Genomic DNA, 25,687 nt, shown 5'->3' with positions numbered 1-25,687 from the left:
TCCAAATGCATTAAAGTCAGTGGGCATGTTTTCTTATGGCTGGCCATGCTCTCTCCAAACAAGTGGATCTCTACCTGATCTGGTCACCCACTTGCTGGGCCAAATCTGGTTTATCCAGTGGTTCGATCTAGGCGACGTCAATGTGCTCTTTGGCTAATGGTATTTTATAACCAGGCCAATAGATATCTGGCAGCTTTTTAGATGAGCCTAACGCATGGCAAGAAGTTGCCAACTCAGCCTGTAGGGGCCAACTTGGCAGCTTTTATTGGTCTGAATTTGGCCTCTTACTTGTCTTCACCCACGTTCTAATCATATTACCCTAAGAAACCACAATATCATTATGCTCATGGGTCAAGCAAAACCAAGGCTGAGCTACACACACACCACCAAAGCTAAATTATATTACAGCTGCACAAAGTCTCTTTGCTATGTTGTTATAAAGTTATGAAGTTAAAGAAACAGAGGGGCAAATTCACTAAGGCGCGAAGTGCCGAATGCTAGCGTTAATTCGCTAGCGTTTGGCATTTTCGCTACTGCGCAAATTCACTAACCTACGCTGGCGTAGTTTCGCTAGTGTTACTTCGCAACCTTACGCCAGGCGAATCTTCGCTAGCAACGAAACTACGCAAATTCACTAACTTGCGCAGTGTACTGAACGCTACCTTTTACGCTAGACTTCCTTCGCCACCTCAGACCTGGCGAAGCGCAATAGAGTAGATAGGGATTGTTTAAAAAAAAGTCAATTTTTTTTCTAAGTCCCAAAAAACGCTGGCGTGTTTTCTACATGATGGCTGATAGGTTGAAAAAGATTGAAAATTTTTTGGGGCTCCCCTTCCTCCCCCCTACATTTCCTGACTCATGGCAACTTACCTAGACAGTGGGCACATGTGTAGGGCAAAATAAAATTTTTATTTGCTGATTTGAAGGTTTTCTAGGCATTTGTAGTGCAGATACGTGTTCCTCCATTGAAATTTGAATTTCGCGCCGTATGCAAATTAGCCTTCGCTAGCGCAACTTCGCTTTATATAGCGAATCAACGCTAGCGCAACTTCGCAACCTTACGCTACCCCTGTGCGCAACTTCGGATTTTAGTGAATTTGCGGAGCCCTGGCGAAACTACGCCTGGCGAAGTGTGGCGAAGTGCGGCGAAGTTGCTCCTGGCGCAACTTCGCATCTTAGTGAATTTGCCCCAGAATCTCTTAGGGGCTGATTCATCAATAGTCGAATATCGAGGGTTAATTAACCCTCGATATTCGACTGGGAACTAAAATCGTTCGACTTCGAATATCGAAGTCGAACGATTTTGCGCAAATCCTGCGATCGATCGATCGAACGATTAAATCCTTTGAATCGAACGATTCGAAGGATTTGAATCCAACGATCGAAGGAAAATCCTTCGATCAAAAAATCACAGGCAAGCCTATGGGGACCTTCCCCATAGGCTAACATTGACTTCGGTAGGTTTTATCTACCGAAGTAGGTGGTCGAAGTATTTTTTAAAGAGACAGTACTTCGATTATCGTATGGTCGAATAGTCGAACGATTTTTACTTCGAATCGTTCGAATCGTTCGAATTCGAACTAATTTAACCAATTCGATGGTCGAAGTACCCAAAAAATACTTCGAAATTCGAAGTTTTTTACATTCGAATTCTTCACTCGAATTTTGTAAATCTGCCCCTTAGTGTGCTAAAATGGGTAATTGCACTAATGAAGACTGAGGGGGTTATTTATCAAAGTCCGAATTTATCTCAATATTATCTCAATATGTTCTGCTAAATGTATTATTACATTTTCCTGAAAATTTGCTTTGTGGGGGAAAAAAAATCAAATTTTCATGATTTTTTCAGATTTTTCACCCGAAAGCTCCAAAACGAAACCCAGCACACATCAAAAAATCATTGGGACTTCTCCCATTGACTTATATGCAATCTCAAGGTCTGAGATGGCGGATTTTCTGATTTCGGCCTTATCCGTCCTCGGGGTTTAATAAATCCCAAAACATTTTGTGATTTTTTTAAAAGTCTGATTTTATAAAAAAAAAAATCAAGATTTTTGTTGTGATTTTTCCATTCGGAGTTTAATAAATAACCCCGTAAGAGAGGATTTATGTCCTATGACATGTGCTTTAGAGCACTTCAAGTTGATTAAAATCATGGGATTTATGTTCAGTTCTGCATCCAAATTTATGCTTTGCGCTTGCATTCATAAAAGATGTCCTGTGCGGTTTAAGTAGAGCTGGGGGGAGCTGTTGAGTGACAGGGATGATACTTGTGTGAGGGAGGTTAAGGTAGTACTTCTAAAGTACAGAGTTGGGACTGCAGCATCTTGCCTGTAGGGTTCCCAACTTCCCATATTTCAGTGATCCCCAACCAGTGGCTCACAAGTAACATGTTGCTCATCAATCCCTTGGATGCTGCTCCCAGTGGCCTCAGAGCAGGTGCTTATTTTTCATTTCCAGGCTTGGACCCAAGTTTTAGTGCATAAAAAACACATGTACTGCCAAACAGAGTCTCCTGTAGGCTGCCAGTCCACATAGGGGCTACCAATAGCCAATCACAACTCTTATTTGGCACCTCAGCACCTTGTGTTGCTCCCCAACTCTTTTTACATTGGCATGCAGCTCACGGGTATTAAAGGTTGAGGATCCCTGCTACAGTTGTTTTTTTGTGCCCTATCAACAACAGTGGGACCGAACATCATTTTACCAGGTTGCTAAAATACCTGCTAAGTGGCAATTCTATCTGCCATCTTGTCTATTGGTGTGAATGAATGAGCGGCCACAGTAGTTCTGCTGCGGGAGACAATGTATGTAATTAATAAATGGTTGTCAGTTTATTGCAAGCAGAAGCAGCATCTATGCTTTCCATACTTGCCCTGAAGAATATATGCATAAGTGCAGTTTATTCCGGTTATTCAGTTACTTACTAACTACAATTCTCCATTGCCTCTACCCATTGAAGTCTTTCTATTTATTGCTGTAGGTGCAACAGGTTCATACACAACAACTGTGTCACATCTCTTCTCTTCAGGGACACATTCTATACAGTCACGGTCTATATTCAGAGAATTACATTTGATACTGATACTGAGTCTAATTTTCTACCAACCTCCCTGCAGATTTAGGATTCTGTTATGGGCCATGAGAGTAATAATTTAACTACAGTGCACTGCCAGGAACTCTATGTTGTTTGGTCTAAATATACACTACTCAGTCCATAAGCCACAAGTAATAATGTAACTACACTGCACTGCCAGGAACTCTATGTTGTTTGGTCTAAATGTACACAACTCATTCTATAAGCTACGTTTAAAATGAAAAGCACTTGAGAGTATGATCTGATTGAGCGTGGCCAGTTCTTTGCTCTTTTGATCTACTGTTAAACAGTTTGTAATCTTTTTGTACAGTGATTGGCAACCAGAGGCTCGTGAGCAACATGTTACTCACTAACCCCTTGGATGTTGCTCCCAGTGGCCTCAAAGCAGGGGCTTATTTTTGAAATCTAGACTTGGAGGCAAGTTTTGGTTGTATATAAACCAGCTGTACTGTCAAACAGAGTCTCCTTTAGGCTGCCAGTCCTAGTAGTACCAAATATCCAATCACAGCCCTAATTTGGCACCCCAGGGACATTTTGCATGCTTGTGTTGCTTCCCAACTAACATCTGAATGTTGCTCAAGGGTATAAAGGGTTGTGGACCTCCATTCTTGTTCATGATCTTCCTTTTGGGCATATATATTACTATTTTTACCTCTACAACAATATTGGTATGTTGATTTGGCCTGTTTTTCAGGCCAATCTGCTAGTTATAATGAAGTACCGTTATGTCTCTTTCCCGTATCATCCTTATTTTTTCCTTCTCCCATTTAAACTTTTTAGCCAAATGGCTTTCCTCCAACTTGTGTCCTCCTCTTACATCTGTTATTGCCACTAAGCATGCACCAAATTATTTATTTTTTTTGAATTTGAATTAATTTTTTATGTCCTTGTATGGCTAAATCCAGAAAAATTGGTTCAATTCAACCAAAAAAAAATGTAAACGCAAATGTAAACGCATATTCAGATTTGAGAAAAATTTAAAAATTCCTTCATTCGTTTGACTGAACTTTTTTTTGCCAAATATTTTAAAAAAATGTTGAGATTGGGACAAAACCTGAAACGGATCTCAGATTTGGTGCCTTATTACATATGCCTACTTTTGTCAAGCTTTGAAACGTTTCACTGCTGGGTTGTTTTTAAATTTGAAATTTACCACATTCTGTAGGGGTCCAAAAAAAACAGACGCCGGCATCCATTTTTTTACGCTGGCGAATTTTCACTGCGGTTTAGCAAATTTAGGCGGAAATTCAGCGAATTCGCGCCTGCCAAAATAAATTCGCCCATCACTAGTGCAGACTCTAAACTGTTACAATTTTGCAACATTTAGTTGATCCATTTCTCAGCAGCATCTCTGGAGTATTAGTAACTATTGTATCAATTCTAACAGCTGCCTGTAATGAAACACAGTGATTCTGCTCAGCAGGGACAAAGATAAGAAATGTATCAATGAAAAGTATCCATTTAGAACAGTTTACAGGGTCGGCGACCCCCCCTTCCAGGGCTGCTTCAGAAGGTGAAAAAGGACCCTTTACACTTCAATATTAGAAAAACGGTCACACATAGAAAGTAGAAAGTCATTGGAAAAAGACGTTATTTCTGGTGATCTATCTGAAACCAACTAGTTGTTTGAAGGTGAACCAGGGTTTTACTTTCTATCCTTTTTTCTAGATTTATTCTGTAAAGCATATTGGCATAGCTGCTGGAGCTATAGGCATGTGCATATCATTTTTATTCATATCAGTCTAAGCTGCCATCCTGTTTCTCACACAATTACTTACTTAAATCTCAGCTATACAGTAGATAGCAGTCATCTTTCATTTTCAAGAAATGGAATGAAAACGGTATCATGCTTGCTTGAGTTCACAGGTATGGCATCTGTTATACAGAATGCTTAGCCTGTGGTTTTCTGAAAAAAGGATCTTTCTGTAATATGGAGTACCATCAAGTTTTAGGCTACTAAGAAAACATTCAGAAATATAGCAACAAAAAAAAAACGAATTGTTTTGCTGTTAACATGGATTTATGCAGCTTAGTTGATATCACAGACAAGATATTGTTTTATTATTAACAGTCCACAGTCAGCGTCGGACCAGGGGGAGGTGTCTGGGCCCATAGGGGCTGCCACATCGGGGGCCCGTTCTCCGGCCCCTGAACCTCCCTCTGCCACCCGCATGGGCCCCTGCCACAAATCCCCCGGAGCGATGAGCCCCCTGAGCGATGTCCTGCCTAGTCTGACCCTGTCCTCAGTGAATAACAGTTTATAAATAGAGCACATTGGGGATTGGCATTCCTGTATTTTGGTGTTTTCTGGATAATTGAATTTCATATAATGAATTTAATAACTGTCTAGCAAATCTATCTATCGTGATTAAAGTCCCCCCTACCCTGCTGTGATTTGTACAGATATTAATAGTCAAAGACGAGTTTTGTGACCCTATAAAAAGTACAAGGCGGCAGGTCGGGTGGGGTGTCAGGCAGTTTGGGGGGTTCAAGTGTACAGGGAAGGGTAGTGGCTGCAATGGTTTTGACAGATAGCAAAAAGAGGTGCAGGGGGAGGGTGGGAATGTGTTGAGAGACATACTTCAAATTACGGAAGGGCCATCTCCCATAGACTCCATTTTTAGTGATGGGCGAATAAATTCGGCAGGTTCGAATTCGCAGCGAATTTCTGCATTTCACCCCCGACAAATACATTCCCAAAACTGCTGCGGAAATTTGCCAGCGTCTAAAAACTTTGGACGTGTGTCGGAATAGACACTTGCGTCAAAACTATCATGCGGGCGTCAAAATCGCTGCTGGCGTCAAAATTTGCGTTTCGCTAATTTTTCGCCCATCACTGTCCATTTTATCCAAGTAATTGAAATGTTTAAAAATTATTTCCATTTATAATAAAACAGTGCCTTGTACTTGATCCCAACTAAGATCCTTATTGGAAGCAAACCCAGCCTATTGGGTTTATTTAATGTGTACATGATTTTCTTGTAGACTTGGGGGCCGATTCATGAAGCTCGAGTGAAGGATTCGAATGAAAAAAATTCGAATTTCGAAGTATTTTTTTGGTACTTCGACCATCGAATTGGTTAAATTCGTTCGAACGAAATCGAACGAATCGAACGAAAAATCGTTCGACTATTCGACCATTCGATAGTCGAAGTACTTCCCCTTTAAAAAAAACTTCGACCCTCTACTTCGGCAGGTAAAACCTACCGAAGTCAATGTTAGCCTATGGGGAAGGTCCCCATAGGCTTGCCTGTGATTTTTTGATCGAAGGATTTTCCTTCGATCGTTGGATTTAAAATCCTTCGAATCGAACGATTCGAAGGATTTAATCGTTCGATCGAACGAAAAATCCTTCGATCGATCGATCGCAGGATTAGCGCTAAATCCTTCGACTTCAATATTCGAAGTCGAAGGATTTCAATTCGAGGGTCGAATTTCGAAGTATTTTTAACTTCGAAATTCGACCCTTAATGAATCTGCCCCTATAGGTATGAAGATCCAAATTATGGAAAGATCTGTCATTTGGAAATCCCCAGGGCTCGAGCTTTCTGGATAATAGATCCCATACTTGCACAGTATTCATTATCTAGAAACCCATTATCCAGAAAGCTCCAATTTTGGAAAGATGGTCTCCCATACACTCCATTAAAATCAAATAATTCAAATTTTTAACAATGATTTCCTTTTTCCTTGTAGTAATGAAACAGTAGCTTGTACTTGATCCCAACTAAGATAAAATGAAACCTTATTGGATCCATACCTTAAGTCTACTCAAAAATCATTTCAACATTAGGGGGCACATTTACTATTGGTCGAATATCGAGGGTTTTGTAAAACGGATTTTAATCCATCGATTGAACAATTTTCCTTCGATCAAAAAAAGCAAGGAAAGCTTATGGGGACCTTCCCCACAGGCTAGCATTGGTGCTCGGTAAGTTTTAGGTGGCGAAGTAGGTGGTCGAAGTTTTTTTTAAAGAGACAGTACTTCGACTATCGAATGGTCGAATAGTCGAACGATTTTTAGTTCGAATTGTTCGATTCAAAGTCGTAGTCGAAGGTCGAAGTAGCCAATTCGATGGGCAAAGTAGCCAAAAAAAAACTTCAAAATTCAAAGTATTTTTTAACTAATCCTTCACTCGAGCTTAGTAAATGTGCCCCTAAATAAACCCAACAGGATTGTTTTGCTTCCAATGAAGATTAATTCTATGTTGGCCGGGATCAAGCTACTGTTTTATTATTACAGAGAAAAAGGAAATCATTTTTAGAAAGGATTTGATTAAAATGGAGTTTATGAGAGATAGTGTTTCTGTAATTCTGTAGTATAGACATATATGCTGTATATAATTCACACAACTTCAAATTTCATAATTGTTGGGGTGTTTCCTAAACTTTGATATAATTATTATTATTATTATCAACATTTAATCCCAAATATGAAAATTGATCAGGATCACTGTATGTAAGGTGAAATATATGTTTGTCACCTTGTCTCTTGTTTCTTTCCCGACCATTGCTGTACTTGGCTTCCCATCTTTATTCTTGTTTTATGTGACAATAACAAGCAGCTCAGCATTCATTTTGTCATAGATTTATGTTCCTCCACTCCTCTCTCTTAAGAAATTGGCATTATCAGCCAATTTCTTTCCTCTTTTATTAAAATACTGCCTCACAGGACAAGGCATTCTTTTATAGCATGTGTTATCATTATGAAATGACACACTGGAAGGAAGAATAAAGTATTCAGATTTTTGCCAAGGCTCAAAGGCAACATTACTGACTATTTTTCTCTGTTGTGTTTGACTTTTTTTCTTTAAAGCTGCAGTGAGAATGTTGGATATTCTTAGCTGCCCATTTACATTTATTATGTCCTCAATGACAAAGTCTCTTTCCCATAACAAATCATTTCTAGTGATGGGTGAATCTGTCCCGTTTCGCTTCGCCAAAAATTGAGCAAAACCCTGAAAAAAGTCAATGGGCGGCAAAATAATTTTGACGCACAACAATTTTGACACGAGCGATATGCGCGACTCTTTAGTCCAAATGCATTAAAGTCAATGGGTGTTCGAATAATTTTGAGGTGCGACAATTTTTATGTGCGAGACAATTTTTTTGTTGCAGTGAATTTTCCAGTGCAAATTTTTCGCCACAGTTTCGCAAAAACATTTGCTGGCGGCAAAATGTGGATATTTGCTGTGAATCCATGTCTGCCGAATAAATTCGTCCATCACTAATCATTTCATTTTAGCTTACTTGCTTCTATGTATTTAAAAAATTCTTTTAGACATATTTTTACATAGACAGGCACTATAATAAAAAATTTCCCTAAGCAGAATTTTAGCTAAAATTTAGACAAAAATGAAAAAAAAAATTCTTTAGAAAATTAAAAGAACTTACACTCATGTGAACAAAATCTGTTTCATACTTAAAAAAGATTTGTTTTGCAAAAGTAAAATATTTTTACAGGTATGGGACCTGTTATCCAGAATGCTCAAGACCTGGGGTTTTCCAGTAAATGGATCTTTTCAGAATTTGGATCTTTGTACCTTAAAGTGGACCTGTCACCTACACATAAAAAAACTGCATAATGAAAGTCCTTTCCAAATTAAATATGGAACCCCAAAAATGTTTTTCATTAAAACATCCATACCTGTTATAAAGGTGTTTAAATATCTAAACTGTCAATCAAATATTACCTGCCCCGCCTCTATGCCCGTGGCATAGAGGCGGGGCAGTCAATTACTTTCACTTTCCATTCAGCACTTCCTACATGTCACTGCTCTCCTCGCATCCCCCCTTCCCTCCTCAGGCTCTATAATTGTGTACGGCACTGCACATGGACATTAGGTCCCTCATTCTGGTTCATACACAAGATTTTGGGGTGATACACAATTTTCCTTAATAACCGTGTCCACAAAATGGCAGCTGCCTGCTTTCTGTGATTGTATAATTCCAAAACAGAAGGAAACAAAATTTAAATAATAAATACAGTGTAAGTAAAGTTTATTTTGCTCAACTAACATGATAGAAAAGAATTTGAAATTATTTCTTAGGGTGACAGGTCCCCTTTAAGTCTATTAGAAAATCATGTAAACATTAAATAAACCCAATAGGCTGGTTTTGCTTCCATTAAAGATTAATTATATCTTAGTTTGAATCAAGTACAAGCTACTGTTTTATTATTGAAGAGAGAAACTAAATCATTTTTAGAAATTTGGATTATTTGGATACGGGAGAGGGCCTTTCCGTTATTTAGAGCTTTTGTTGTATTTGAATGTTGAGGGTTTTGCTTTAATTCAAAAGCCTGTAGTCGGGAAGGCATTCCACTGGGAGGGGTGTTTGGATGTAGTGAACTCTTCAGAGCAATCAGGGTGACTTCCTCTCCTTCATAAAAATATGCAAATAGATGAGGCTCAGTCCATAGAATAACTTACACCAAGATATTCTTATTTATGCAATGAATTTCACTCTGTTTAGTAGAATTAGGGCACATTTAGATTCTGGTCACTGTAGATTTCTGGCACTTTGTAAAACTGGGGAATGTGTCATTTAATTCCTATACCATGGGTTACCTTTTAAGTAATGCTACTTTGCCGATAGAAACTGTTTCTTACCCTTGTCAACTGCTGACGTATGCCGAGGTCTTACTGATTTTTTTTGTTAAATAGTAAAAATCGTGTAGCAGTGTAAAGTTCCATATTCTGTGACCCTCAAGCTGTTGTCTAATGTCCAGTCCATATATAGGGATGTAGCGAACCGCCGATAATGTGTTCGCGAACGCCGTTCTCGAACACCGGCAAAAATTGCGAACAGTTCGCGAACAGTTCGCGAACTTCGAACATCCGAAAATCGTTCGATTCGAATGATCAAAGGATTTTAATCGTTCGATCGAACGATTTTCGTTCGAATCGAACGATCGAAGCCATTCGATCGAATGATTTCATTCAATCCAATGGCTTCGATCGTTCGATTCGAACGAAAATCCTTCGATTTTAGCGATCGAATGGTCGAATGGTCGAACGATTTTGACGCGAACGCCTATTGGCGAACGTCGCGCGACGTTCGCGAACTTGCGGCGGACGCGAACAGTCCGCGACATCCCTATCCATATATCCCTTGCTAGTTTTAGCTGTGATGCTGTAGATCAGTGATCCCCAACCAGTAGCTCGTGAGCGACATGTTGCTCCCCAAACCCTTGGATGTGGCTCTCAGTGGCCTCAAAGTAGGTGCTTATTTTTTAGTCCCTTTGGAGGCAAGTTTTGGTTGGATAAAAAACAGATGTACTGCCAAACAGAGTCTCCTATAGGCTGCCAGTCCACATAGGGGCTACCAATAGCCAATCACAACCCTTATTTGGCTCCATCCAGGAACATTTTTCATGCTTGTGTTGCTCCCCAACTCTTTCCACGTTAAACAAGCAGGAATTTCAACAAAAGATCAAAGCAGAACAATGAGGCACACCAATACAACTTGTAGCAAAAATGCCTAATAGGAAAATGAGAGTAAATATGATTGGTAAAGTCATCTAAGTTGTTCCACAGATTAAAATAAGTAAATTAAAATCTAATTATATAACCAAGCAACCAAACCACCAAACAACGCTCAGCCAATGTTACTAAATTTTAAAATTGTACCAGCATAAAGCCTCCCCAACTCATTTTACAACTGAATGTTGCTCACGGATGAAAAAGGTTGGGGATCCCTGCTTTAGATTAAAGGGGTGGTTCATCTTTAAATTATCTTTTAGTAGGTTATAGAATGGCTAATTCTAAACAACTATTCATTTGGCCTTCATTTTTTCTTTTTTAAAATTATTGAATTATTTGCCTCCTTCTTCTGACTCTCCCCACCTTTCAAATCAGGGGTCAATGACCCATCTAAAAAACAAATGCTCTGTAAGGCTACAAATGTATTGTTATTGCTACTTTTTATTACTCATCTTTCAGTTCAGGCCTCTCCTATTCATATTGCAGTCTCTTAATGAATGTGTGGTTGCTAGGATAATTTGAACCTTAGCAACCAGTTTGCTGAAATTGTAAACTGGAGAGCTGCTGAAAAAAAAGCGAAATAACTCGAAAAGCACTAATAATAGTTATAAAATTTAAACCAATTGCAAGTTGTCTCAGAATATCACTCTACATCATATGAAATATTAATTTAAAGGTGAACAACCCCTTTAGCATAATTGAAAGACTACAAGATGAGTAGCCCAAACAAAGTTATTTCCATTTTCCATTTCCACAAACCCTGTTTAGAAGTCTCCATATTTGTACTGGATGCATTAGTAAGTCTTCCTGCAGAAGACAAAGACAGTGATGTCCTCAACTCAATTCCCTCCTTTGTTGGGGATTAATATATCTACTACATACCCCCTGTTTGGTAGAGCAACTTAAAAACTCCATTGCAAGGTTACCACCCTTTCTGGATAAAACATACTGGACTTCCCTGTCCAGTGTAGAATTTAGACTGCAGCCAGCAATTTAGCATTTGTAGGAATTTCAAAATGAAGGAGGAATAGCAGAGGGCCCAGAATTCTATTCTCACAATCAGTTTATTGCTGGTCTGCAACTCTTCAAAAAGATATTTTGAGTTTCGTTTTGGAGAGACATTGAACATAAGGTAAACAATGCGTCTCCCCTTTATCAATCTGAATAAAAACCATCTAATAAGTCTAGACCTTTGTTGAAACCAACAGACTAGTGTTGGCATCATTTCTCGTGGAAAATTCATGAATTTCCAGTGAAATTCGTGAAACGGCGAAAAAATTGTGAAACTTGAACATTGATGCCCCGTTAAAGTCAATAGGAGTCCGCAGCGTTTTATGACGCAATCGAGTTTTCGGACGCACGTCCAAAATTTTTTGATGCGGGTGAATTTTTGGCGACAAATTTCCGTGGGATTTTTTCGATTTTAAAACGTGGAAATTCACCGCAAATTCACGCCAGGCGAATTTATTCGCCCATCACTAACAAAGACCAAATTGGGGCATTTCATTTTCATGTTAGTCCAGTAATCTCTGGCCTGCATTTCTAGCAATGGCTGCAAGTGAAACCAAACACATAAGATAAATAGTCAGTGTAAAGTTCCAGACTAAACACAGGGCCCCAGTGGGACGAACGTTTTTCTTTACACTTAACAAGCCAGCAGGGAGCCTCTGGATACTCTGAAGTCTCTGCTTATAATATAAACCACAGTGTGTGTGCTGACCCACTTACACACATTTAAAAAAGAAATATTACACAAGTTTCAAATGGATTTCACTGAACAGCATAAAGTTCAATGAGTAGGAAATTACATTTTTACCTTTTTTTTTTTTTGGATACAGTGACCTAAATGGATGCAATGACTTGCAGAAAAAATGCAAAAAGAAAGAAAAAAAAGCAAGGATACATGATCCCTGTATAAATAATAAGACCTGCTTCTTAACTGGGATTTTGAATATTTATGTATTTAGTTATTTTTTTAAATAATCATGACCATAACCCAACAACTGGACTGAGAAGAAATAATATTACAGCATCATAGGCCTGTACAAGCATGGTGATACAGTATCCCTCTTTGAAGGACCATGCCTACAAATACATCTCCAGATACTTATACTAGTAGTCTTTGGGGCAAATTCACTAAGCGCTGAAGCGCCGAACGCTAGCGTTACTTCGCTAGCGTTTGGCATTTTCGTTACTGCGCAAATTCACTAACGAACTAGTTTCGCTAGTGTTACTTCGCACCCTTACGCCTGGCGAAGTTTCGCTAGTGACGTAACTACGCAAACTCACTAATGCGCACAGTGTACTGAACGCTACCTTTTACGCTAGACTTCCTTCGCCACCTCAGACCAGGCGAAGCGCAATAGAGTAGATAGGGATTGCTTCAAAAAAAGGCAAAATTTTTTCTAAGTCCCAAAAAACGCTGGCGTGTTTTCTACATTATGGCTGATAGGCTGAAAAAGATCGAAAAATTTTTTGGGGCTCCTCTCCTTCCCCCCTACATTTCCTGACTCGTGGCAACTTACCTAGACAGTGGGCACATGTGTAGGGCAAAATAAAAATTTTATTTGATGTTTTCAAGCTTTTCTAGCCATTTGTAGTGCTGATACGTATTCCTCCATTGAAATTTGAATTTGGCGCCGTATGCAAATTAGCCTTCGCTAGCGTAACTTCGCTTTACTTAGTGAATCAACGCTAGCGCAACTTCGCAACCTTACGCTACCCCTGAGCGCAACTTCGGATTTTAGTGAATTTGCGAAGCGCTGGCGAAACTACGCCTGACGAAGTGTGGCGTAGTGCGGCGAAGTTACGCCTGGCGCAACTACGAATCTTAGTGAATTTGCCCCTTTGTCTCCTGAAGAATATTTCAACCAGGAATGCCACCACTTGAGGTTGCATGTTGTTAGAGGGCCAAGAACAGAGTATATAAAGCTGAGAGAGAAAACTGAATACCTTCCCTTTGCCCCTACTTAAGCAGCACAGTCTTGTTTCATAGCTGGCAAAATAAATGAGGGATCCAGGTATTGGAGCTGTTATCCAGAATACTTGGGACCTGGGGTATTTTGGATCTTACTGAAACTAAGAATGCCCTGCCAGGTGATGTTGTGAAGGCAGATCCTATTAATGTCTTTTAAGAGTGGCTTGGATAAGTGATGGGCGAATAAATTCGGCAGGCCCAAATTTGCGGCTAACTTCCACATTTCGCCGCCGGCGAATAAATTCACGAAACCGCTGAAAATTCGCGGCGAATCAAAAAATTTTGGACACGTGTTAGATCGCCGCTCGCTTGAAAACCATCACGCGTCAACATTATTCGGACGTCCATTGACTTTAATACCGGTGTCAAAATTGACGCGAGCAGCAGAATTGACATGGGCATCAAAAGTTGTTTGACCGTTTCAGAAAATTCGCTTATTTTTTGGCGAGACGGGACAAATTCGCCCATCACTATCTTGGATGCTTTCTTGAACAACCACAATATCGAGGCTACTGGGATCTACATCTAATTAGCATGTTTTATGGTTTATATGCGCATTGGAGTTTTTTTTTTGAAAGGATTGAACTTGATAGACTTTCAACTGCCTTTTTTTAACCCAACCTAAATATGTAACTACCTAACTCTCCGGTACATGTATGAGATCCGTTATCCTGAGACCCGTTAGCCAGAAAGCTCTGAATTACAGAAAGGCTGTCTCACATTAACTTAATTTCATCCAAATAATCAGTTTTCTCTATAATAATAAAACAGCTGCTTGTACTTGATCCCAACTAAGACATAATTAATCCTTACTGGGGGCAAAACCAGGCTATTGGGTTTATTTAAAGGGATACTGTCATGGGAAAACATGTTTTTTTCAAAACGCATCAGTTAATAGTGCTACTCCAGCAGAATTCTGCACTGAAATCCATTTCTCAAAAGAGCAAACAGAATTTTTTTATATTCAATTTTGAAATCTGACATGGGGCTAGACATTTTGACAATTTCCCAGCTGCCCCTGGTCATGTGACTTGTGCCTGCACTTTAGGAGAGAAATGCTTTCTGGCAGGCTGCTGTTTTTCCTTCTCAATGTAACTGAAGGAGTCTCAGTGGGACCTGGATTTTACTATTGAGTGCTGTTCTTAGATCTACCAGGCAGCTGTTATCTTGTGTTAGGGAGCTGCTATCTGGTTACCTTCCCATTGTTCTTTTGTTTGGCTGCTGGGGGGAAAAAGGGAGGGGGTGATATCACTCCAACTTGCAGTACAGCAGTAAAGAGTGATTGAAGTTTAGCAGAGCACAAGTCACATGCCTTGGGGCAGCTGGGAAATTGACAATATGTCTAGCCCCATGTCAGATTTCAAAATTGAATATAAAAAAAATCTGTTTGCTCTTTTGAGAAATGGATTTCATCACAGAATTCTGCTGAAGCAGCACTATTAACTGATGCATTTTGAAATTTAGATTTTTTTTTCCCATGACAGTATCCCTTTAATGTTTACATGATTTTCTAGTAGACTTAAGGTATGAAGATCCAAATTATGGAATGATCCATTATCTGGAAAACCCCAGGTCCTGAGCATTCTGGATAACAGATCCCACGTCTGCACTCTATCAGATGTTGGCTTATGTGAGTTGACATTGAATTTTGAAAATTACATTTTTTCTTAAAAGTCAATACTGTGGCATTTGTTATTTTCCCTATAGATGGGGGAAAAATCTGCTCTCGTCCTTTATAACTTCAGCTGTTCATTTACCATCCTGTGCAAGGTTAGGTTCGATCCCTCCAAGATCTCAGAAAAATACTGGCTTCGTCACTTATTCCAAATCACAGCGTTTCTGACATTAAACGCATCTACCTTGGAACTGTGCCTGCCCAAAGAGATCTGAAGCTGGCGGTCTAATTCCTGCTTGACAATTGGGCTCGATTTCTGTCGGAGAATACTGTATAGCATAAGCGTTGAATTACATCCGCTCAGGCAGACCTTGCAGATGGCATCTTTCATAGAATCCCATTTCTAAACTCAGCAGTTATGTAACATGCAAGGGCCCACATGAGTGACCTTTTGTGCACTATCTCTTGTTATAGAATTTCCTTGACTCCTTTGTTATCGTTGCTCGTTTTATGGTCTTGCGTAGTTAGTCATAAGTAATAGATTCATTTTTATTTTTATTCCGGTTCTCTGCTAAATTTGCAGCTCTTATTCCTGTATTCACTGATAGTAAAGGGTTTGGTATTTTTGGAGTTGGTGATCAATGACCCACTAGCAGAAATACATGCGCATTTGAAATATTACAGGGGTTTTGTAAATCCAGGGAAGCGGCCATTGCCCTGTCTCAGTCTGTGGAGTTTTAGGAACAGAAATCGGAAATAAATGCCTAGACCCCCTGCCCTAGACATAACATTTTTCAGACCCCTTCCAAATCCCAGTTGTCATCCCTTATAGTGGACCTGCCTTTGTGTCCCAAAACGGAAAATATGAATATTGATATTTACATTCATTTTGTGTTAAACATTGCAAGCATGGACACAACCTGTCAACAATGGTTGTCTAAACTAGAGCCCCAAACATATTCCTTCGGTGTGGCCTTGTTCTGCCCCTGGTTGCAGTAGACTCATCTCTTTACTGAAGGTGACTTTGTACAGTATTAGAGTATACAGAATTTATAATAAGGGTTTATCTTAAATGCAATACACAATAAAAAGATGATTGCATGATTGATGAGCTCTCCAGAGTGAAATTTGTTATTGATTTATAAAGTCTGGACAGCTTGATGAAGCCCCAACTGGAATAACATGGAGGACATCTCCATTTTTTTTATCTTAAATGGACATTTACAGTTGGGGCACAGAAAATAATATCTGGCCATATTTGCATTTATGCATACTTTATAAATGGAGGCTACTTAGGCTTGAACTCTGATTCTGAGTTCTCGGTTTGATTCCAGGCAAATACAAATGCTTGCCTTGATATAGGGGTACATTTATCAAAGAGTGAAGTTCCGCCACTAGAGTGAAATTCCGCAGCTCTCAATTAATTTCTATGGGATTTTGAAAGGCGTATTTATCAATGGGTGAAAGTGAAAGTTCACCCTTTGATAAATACGCCTATAAAAATCCCATAGAAATGAATGGAGAGTGGCGGACTTTCACTCTAGTGGCGGAACTTCAGTATTAACTTCACTCTTTGATAAATATACCCCATAGACTCTAAAATCCAGTTCAATGATGTGTGCTAGCCATTAGTTGCCATTAATCACACGATACAGTTTTTGGCGAACTCTAGGACCCTATAGAAATTGGCATTCCCTTATTTTGGAAAGTAAGTTCCCAGATAATAAATCCAATCCTTGTGATTCAAAGAATTAGAGCCTAGAAGTTAATATTAGCGATAGGCGAATTTCTCCCGTTTTGCTTTGTGGAAAAATTTGCGAAACGGTGAAAAATTAGCAAAGTTCGAAAATTGACACCCACGTTGAATTCTCGAAAAGTGGAAATTCGCCACAAATTCACGCAAGGTGAATTTATTTGCCCATCACTAGTGAATATGCCAAAAAGGTATTACAGTTATGGGATCCGTCATCCAGAAACATATTTCCAGGAAGCTCTGAATTACAGGAATGCCATCTCCCATCGACTTAATTTTATCCATATAATCCAAATTTTTAAAAAAAAGTATTTCCTTTTTCTCTGCAATAATAAAATAGTACCATGGCTTGATCCAAACTAAGCTATAATTAATCCTTAGTGGAAGCAAACCCATGTTAAATGATGCTTAAATCATTTTCTAGCAGACTTAAAGGGGTTAATCACCCTTGAGTTAACTTTTAGTATGACGTAGAGAGTTATATTGTGAGACAATTTGCAATTGGTTTTCAATTTTTAATATTTGTGGTTTTTGAGTTATTTAGCTTTTTATTCATCAGCTCTCCACTTTGCAATTTCAGCAATCTGGTTACTAGGGTCCATACCCTAGCAACCATGTATTGATTTGAATGAGAGACTGGAACATGAATAGGAGAGGCCTGAATAAAAAGATGAGTAATAAAATGTAGCAATAACAATAATTAGGGGCCGATTCATGAAGCTCGAGTGAAGGATTCGAATTAAAAAAACTTTGAATTTCTAAGTGTTTTTTGGGCTACTTCGACCATCGAATGGGCTACTTCGACCTTCGACTACGACTACGAATCGAACGATTCGAACTAAAAATCGTTCGACTATTCGACCATTCGATAGTCGAAGTACTGCCTCTTTAAAAAAAACTTCGACCCCCTACTTCGGCAGCTAAAAGCTACCGAAGTCAATGTTAGCCTATGGGGAAGGTCCCCATAGGCTTGCCTATGTTTTTTTGATCGAAGGATATTCCTTCGATCGTTGGATTAAAATCCTTCGAATCGTTCGATTCGAAGGATTTAATCGTTCGATCGAAGGAATAATCCTTCGATCGTTCAATCGTAGGATTTGCGCTAAATCCTTCAACTTCGATATTCGAAGTCGAAGGATTTTAGTTCCTAGTCGAATATCGAGGGTTAATTAACCCTCGATATTCGACCCTTCATACATCTGCCCCTAAATGTGTAGTCTTACAGAAAATTAGATTTTTAGATGGGGTCGATGACTCCTATGTGAAAGCTGGCAAGAGTCAGTAGAAGAAGGCAAATAATTAAAAAAAAAAACTATATAAAATAAATAATGAAGACCAATTGAAAAGTTGCTTAGAATTGGCTATTCTATAAAATATGAAAAGTTAACTTTAACGTAAACCACCCCCTTTAAGGTATGGAGATCCAGGTTACGGAAAGATCCATTATCTGGAAAACCCCAGGTCCCGAGCATTCTGGATAACTAGCGATGGGCGAATTTCTCCCTTTTCGTCGAAAAATTTGCGAATTTCCAGCAAAACTTGCAAAACGTTTAAAGCCAGTGGCGGTCCGAATAGTGTTGTCGAAATACGGTTTTGACGCGAGCGACTTTTCCGACGCATGTTCAAAAAATTTTTGCGGTGCCGAAAAGTGAAAATTCGCCCATCACTATGGGTAACAGGTCCCAGACCTGTACTTGGCTTATAAGCAAATAATTTAGGAAGAACGTTACTGTGCACTCGTTTTTTCATTGGATTTGCCAGAAACTGATACGAGGCACAAATTCAACATTGATTTTTTTTCTTATGTGTTTCAGTGACTACATCATCAAAGAAAAGACTGTGCTGTTGCAGAAGAAAGACAGTGAAGGATTTGGCTTTGTGTTGAGAGGAGCAAAGGGTGAGGACTCTCTTATAATTATGATGGGTAACAAATGTCTCTATGCACTGATGGGCCTACACTGAGTACTGGTGCTTCCCACCATGCAACGGGAAGGCACTCTCTGCTCTAACAAGTACAAATGACCAAGATTAAGCCGATTTAATAGAAGATGTGAAAGATCACATCTGTATTGCACCTCGGAGGATGGGAGCCATACGTAGACCTGCAAACTGCCTAGATTGTGATTGAGGAGGCCTCGTCTTTAAATCAATCATATAGCAGTATGTGCAGCCATGTGGGATGACGATAGTGATTCTTCACCTGGCAGTGATTAGAGGGAGGCAGCCTTCTTTCCCCTTCCCCACAGTCACTTCATTGAGCCCAAGAACTGCAGAAGACTTCATCAATGACGAGTGACAAAACTGAAGACATACTACAAAGTCAAAATGTAGTTGTTGTATTGTGTTTTGTTAAGGTTTAGGTAATAAACTTAGATAAGATGAATTAAAAAAACATTGTGAATAATATTTTTCCTCACACTTGCTCTTAAATTCATCTACAACGGGTGAGTGTCCTAGTCTAGCCCGTAGCTTCAATAAAAACCTCATTGTCCTTCTCCAAGTATGTTGCTCCGTGAACGGTCTATCCCACCAACCCCAATATTGTCTAGCTTCATTGGACCTTATGTACACTGCAACCTAAATGAGATTAACGTGTGTGCCCATGCCCATGTTCCCTAGTCCAGTGGTAGCCCACTGATGGGCCCTGCTCAAGGAGCCTGGAGAACTGGATAGTTTGTAGACCAGTTGGGGTAAGATTTTTTGTCCTGGAAGCATAGAATAAAAGTCAAATAGAGGTTTGGGAGTGAACACTTTTTTGTTGTGCTATGCATTATTAACCTGAAAGTTCTAACGAGCAGGGCCTTTTTACAAACAGATCCCTCAACTAAAGTCCAAGGATCATTGAGATAAGGGATTTAATTTACTATTAGAAGGTAGGCCAAACACATGCACAAATCGTGACCGCCAAAGTGCAACCTTAGTACATAAACAATTTGCAACCTTAGCACAAGGCATTGTGTTCACAAAAGCCACACAATTGAACAGCATGCAATTCAACACCCATGCCCATAATGATGAACATGTAACTTGCCCTCCATTTAGGAAAGAGACCACTGAGGAGCTTAATAGATATAATTGATTGTTCCTTCCTCTGCTGCTTAAGGTTACGAAATTGCTACCTAACTGTGAGATATATATATATATACCTACTTTCCCATCTACAATGTCTTACCCTACAACTCCCTCTATTGGTCAGGTGGGAAAATGACATGAACATTCCATAATTCTTACATAGACAAGTTATACCTGAAGGGCCCCTTACGTTGCATGCACAGTTTAAACATATTAATGTTCATTGTAAAGATGTTTTATCACATGGTCCAAGTCAACAATCACGACTTCTCTCGTATTTCCAGGCAGGGTTGCTAAAACTGATTTGTGCGGTTTTTTTTAACTAAAGGAAAAATATACCCTTTTGCAATGCTTATACTGTTTCTTTATTTACCTACACTATTCTTGGGGTGCAGAGAAATAGCATAATTGTATATATATATTAGGGATGCACCGAATCCGGGATTCGTCCAGGATTCTTCTGCCAGGCTGAACTAAATCTAAATCTCAAGGGGCAGGAGAGAAATCGGATGACTTTTTTTCACGAAACAAGGAAGTTAAAAATAACGTTCCCCTTCCCACCCCTAATTTGCATATGCAAATTAGGATTCCGATTTGGTTCGGTATTTGGCTGAATCTTTTGCAAGAATTCGGGGGTTCGGCAAGTGGATTTGGTGCATCCCTAATATATATATATATATATATATATATATATATCTATCCCAATGGGGGGCATGCAGTATAATGAGGTGAAACGTAACAGCTCCCATAGGCAGTTTGCAGTGAGGACCAAGTATAGTATGTTATCATCCATTTCGAAAAATAATGTTTTTGATTCTTTTACAGCGCAAACCCCCATTGAAGAGTTCACTCCGACACCGGCGTTTCCAGCCCTGCAGTACTTGGAAAGTGTGGATGAAGGAGGCGTGGCCTGGAGGGCAGGTCTTAGAATGGGAGACTTTTTAATCGAGGTAACACAGACTGATTAGGTTACAGTCATGGTTCCAATATATATAGATAGATAGATAGATAGATAGATAGATGATAGATAGATAGATAGATAGATAGATAGATAGATAGATAGATAGACCAGGAGGAGGCTCGCACTCACAGGTCTTCTATTATTTATTAGTCGAAAATAAGAACTAACGTTTCAGCTAGCACTCTAGCCTTTCTCAAAGCTAGCTGAAACATTAGTTCTTATTTTTGACTAACAAACACCGTTATTTCTTTGTAAGATCTGTGAGTGCGAGCCTCATTCTGGTATATACTTATCTTTTTGGGCTTTATTTGCACCCAGGCAACTTACACCTATACACGAGTTGTTCCGGCATCCAGACAGCTATATATATATATATATATATATATATATATATATATATATATATATATATATATATATATATATATATAGCGAATTAATGGCATGTATGCAGGATCCCTTGCAAAAAAAAATTAATTGTTTGATACAAAGTAAGGAAAACACAGTCTCCTAAAAGGCAACATATAGAAATACTTTTAAGAAAACTGCTCATCGGTTTGGGCTTCTCTTGGCCGTCCAGGTCTCTTATTGTTACATCCCCGGTTATAAGATATTGTCCATTTGTTTAGATTTAAAATCTATGGATAGTGATAGGCGGATCTCTCCAGTTTTCCGAAAAATTTGAGAATTTCCTGTAAAATTTGCGAAACGGTGAAAAATTTGCGAAAAATCTTGAAAAATTTCTGTAATTCGAAGTTTTCACAAATTTTTTTGAAATTTGAACGTTTTCACGGAAAAATAGAGCAATTTGAATATTTTCACAAAAAAATTGAGAAATTCAAACGTTTTCATGGAAAATGGAGCAATTCGAACCTTTTCACGAAAAAAATCGAGCATTCCGAACGTTTTCACGGAAAAAACGCCGGCGAATTTTCACAAATTTATTCACCTGTGGCATAACGCGGGAATCCGCCGCTAATTCGTGCCAGGCGAATTTATTCGGCCATCACTATCTATGGATTATATTTCCAGAGAATAAAAACGGCAAGCTTTGCCTAGAGATAAAGGAAATTTTGCAACTATGTACTGCTTATAAATAAAATAATCTTCCCTGATAAGCGCATTTAGAAATGTACCACCACCGAGACAATACATCACAAAAAGAAGCCTAATGTTTTAATCCATGCCGGGATCTGTGTCATGATGTTTGCAGGGATCGAACTTCTTTTGGCGATACAGTTATGGGATCCATAATCAGGAAACTCATAAACCAGAAAGCTCTGAATTACGGAAAGGTCATCTCCCATTGACTCCATTTTATCCAAATAATCCTAAAAATTTTAAAAATGATTTCCTTTTTCTCAGAGGAACATAGGCCAGTTAAGACCAGGTACTACATACCCTAAATGTTGCCCTCTTTTTATTGAATTCTCCCAACAAATCCAACATCTACTTACCATACCCCTACTACAATAAATGTTAGATTTTATCAGAGTTGGCATCTGACTTTTAAACCTCATCTTTTGACTGTGACACTGTGTGACTTCCCCAATCCAAAGTGGTCATCCACCACCTTCTCACTCATACTACATCTCTGTTGGCAGGGGATACTGCAATATTTAATGGCAGTAGTATTGGCTGGTTTATAGGGGTTTCTCCAGATAACTTAAAAGTAGTGTGATCATTCTTACTTATCATAAATATATAATCCTTAATTTCTTTCAGCATTAGCGTCTGTATGTGTACCATGAATCCTGTGTAAATGTTGCATTTTCTCTTCTTAGGTGAATGGTCAGAATGTGGTGAAAGTGGGGCATCGTCAGGTTGTTAACATGATTAGGCAAGGAGGAAACAATCTAATGGTCAAAGTGGTCATGGTAACCAGGAACCCTGAAATGGAAGATGCTATGAGAAAGAAAGGTAAGAGGAAAATTAAAAATGTCATAATACATTTTTGGGCAGGATATAAATGGCCTTTGGCCAGAGAATGACCTTAATGTCACAGGGGCTGTTAAAGGGGAAGTAAAGTGTAAAATAGAATAAGGCTAGAAATGCTGTATTTTGTATACTAAACATAAACATGAACTTACTGCACCACAAGCCTAATCAAACAAATGATTTATGCTTTCAAAGTTGGCTACAGGGGGTCACCACCTTGTAACTTTGCAAGACTAAGACTGTGCACATGCTCAGTGTGATCTGGGCTGCTTAGGGATCGTCATAAATTATCAAAACAGCACAAGTCAAATAATATCTGCCAGAAGCCGATACAGCAAGACTGATTAATAATCAGAATATACAGACTGCACTAGGTCCTCTGTTGTCATGTATTCTAATGTGGATTTTATAGTTTTTGTATTGTTTAATACAAACTTTCTCCAACTCTGCAGAACCAGTGGCTGCAGCAAAATAATCCTCCAAATAGAATCCCAGTTTATCTGTTTAAATCTGGCTCCATGATCTTTGTCCCTGCAGCTGGAGTTGGAAACAGTAAAGGGGATGTAAAGGCAAAAATAAAATACAAATCTCTACAGTAAGGCAGAGGCTCCCCCTGCTGTTCATAAGTATGAAAGTATTTTTTCCCTGCAGAGCAGTTAGGGACCATCTGACAATTCCTATCCACAGCAGTAAATGAAGGGAGAATTTCACTGCATACAGTTGGGTTTCTTATAAAAATGGTACACATTTTTTGCCTTTACATGCCCTTTAATTGTAGTAGATATATATATATATATATATATATATATATATATATATATATATATATATATATTATATATAAATATATATACGTATATAATATATATAATCTTGTAAGCAAGGTTAAAAAGAAAGAATAACAAACTGATGTGAAGTGGAAGTCAAAGAAATATTTTATCTGGGAATTTTATCTCAAAGACACACAAAAAAAATCCTCCTGACCATACAATAGCAATTAGGATGCAGTTTAAAACTATAAACAGCTTGTTTTTGTTCTTAGATCTCAAATGAATTATTACTACTTTCCATAAACCAACCTGATAGTTCTGAAAACTTTTTCAAGCTAATTGAGAAACCTCCCTTCTTCCAGTCTCAATGGCTATCCTCTTGCCACCTGCACCAGCCTATTAAATCATTCATTGCTTAAAGCAGTGATCCCCAACCAGTGGCTCATGAGCACCATGTGGCTCACACACCCCTTGGATGTTGCCCTCAGAGGCCTCAAAGCAAGTGCTTATTTTTGAATTCCTGGCTTGGAGGCAAGTTTTGGTTGCATAATAAACAGTTGTACTGCGGAACAGAACCTCCTAAAGGCTACTAGCCCTGTAGGGGCTATCAAACAGCTAATATAGCCCTTATTTGGAATCTACAGAAACTTTTTTCATGCTTCTGTTGCTCTCTAAAAGGTTGAGGACCCCTAAAACTTTTGCAGGTATCCTATACCATTTTTCACATGTAAGTTCAAAGCTGTACCCCCTATAGCCAGGTTCCCAAATTAAGGGAGTCCTGATCAGGGGCTTTGCTGGTTAAAGACTAATTAAGGGGGTATTTGAGGAGAATGCCTATTTGCTGTGCTAGATCCTTAAAGAAGTGTTACCCTGGGCAAATGACCCTAACGTTTTACTTACCCCTCAGTGCAGATTCAGGCATCAGAGTTCACAGGCACCATCTTCTTCTCTTCAGAAAACTTCATAATGAGACCGGCGTGGCGGCGCATGCTCAGTTGAAGCAATTTTCTGTTTCGCGACAACTGCACATGTGCCGAAACTCACAAAAATTGCCAAAGCGCCGGTCTCATTTAGAAGATTACCGAATCAGCTGAATATGGCGCCCGTGAACTCCGATGCCTGAATCTGCACCAAGGGGCAGGTAAAAAGTTAGTGGCATTTGCCCGGGGTAACACTTAGGCTGGGGGGAGGATGTAGGGTAGGGTTTTTTAACGTTAGGGTTGAATTCTACTTTAAAAGCTAATTGGGGTGATATATGGAGTGAATATCTGTTGTTTATTTTTCTATTTGGGGCCTGCTATTTCATAAATATCTAACTGCTGCCTGGTTTCTATTCTAGTTAAGCTTTACCAACCAGATGGTAATTAAGATTTCAAGCCTGGGACCTGTCAGGAAAAAAAACGTAAAAAAAGAAACTCTGAGGGCCAATGCCAAATTTCCTTAAAATATTGTTGCCTACATCCTACTAAAAGTTCACTCCTATTTGAACTATCCTTTTACCCCGTAATATATGCAGTGGCTTCATCCCTAGAATTAACTGCTCATGTTTAGCAGGTCATTCTTCTAATATGTTTCTAACACATATGGCTGAAGATCAAACATTTTATGCAATAGGCTTTAAACGTGTCCAAGTTGCTCTACACTAAGTAATTGTCCACAGCTCATCATAACTTTATATACACCTCAGTGAAACACCAGGGAGATCCCTTATCATGCCTTTGGAATCAAAGCATAGACATCCCTTCTGGACAGCAATAGGTCTGATGAAATGTAGGCTAAGCAGTCTCTATGTATGAATCCTTACAGTGCCGCAGCAGACAAAAAGAGTTACACCACCTGCGATTTCACTTCGGTCAAAATCCATGACTTCAGAGCTAGAAGAAATGGGTAAGTGTTCCAAGGATTTAAGCAATGCGTCATTGACTCTGCACAGAATGCCGTGGCATGAATGCTTACCATAACAGCCACATTTCCTACCAATTCATCCCTCTTTGCCTGGCCCATAGTCTTGCCATGCACT

The 25,687-nt window shown here is 39.1% G+C and overlaps 1 protein-coding gene across 2 annotated transcripts in view; it reads left to right on the top strand.

Annotated features, from left to right (window-relative positions):
- LOC121395622 (SH3 and multiple ankyrin repeat domains protein 1-like) overlaps window positions 1-25,687 on the top strand; it is a 60,759-nt gene that overhangs the window by 18,182 nt on the left and 16,890 nt on the right. For both annotated transcript variants that reach the window (XM_041569602.1, XM_041569601.1), the window contains exons 2-5: window positions 18,741-18,823; window positions 20,824-20,948; window positions 22,744-22,879; window positions 25,474-25,554. In XM_041569602.1, coding sequence (XP_041425536.1) covers window positions 18,741-18,823; window positions 20,824-20,948; window positions 22,744-22,879; window positions 25,474-25,554 — 425 coding nt within the window. The remainder of the gene's footprint in view (window positions 1-18,740; window positions 18,824-20,823; window positions 20,949-22,743; window positions 22,880-25,473; window positions 25,555-25,687) is intronic.

This window comes from Xenopus laevis, chromosome 7L, assembly GCF_017654675.1.
Source record: "Xenopus laevis strain J_2021 chromosome 7L, Xenopus_laevis_v10.1, whole genome shotgun sequence".
In the NCBI taxonomy this organism is placed as follows: Eukaryota; Metazoa; Chordata; class Amphibia; order Anura; family Pipidae; genus Xenopus; species Xenopus laevis.
Note: the sequence above shows the minus strand (reverse complement) of the source record. Positions and strands in the feature narration are given on the sequence as shown.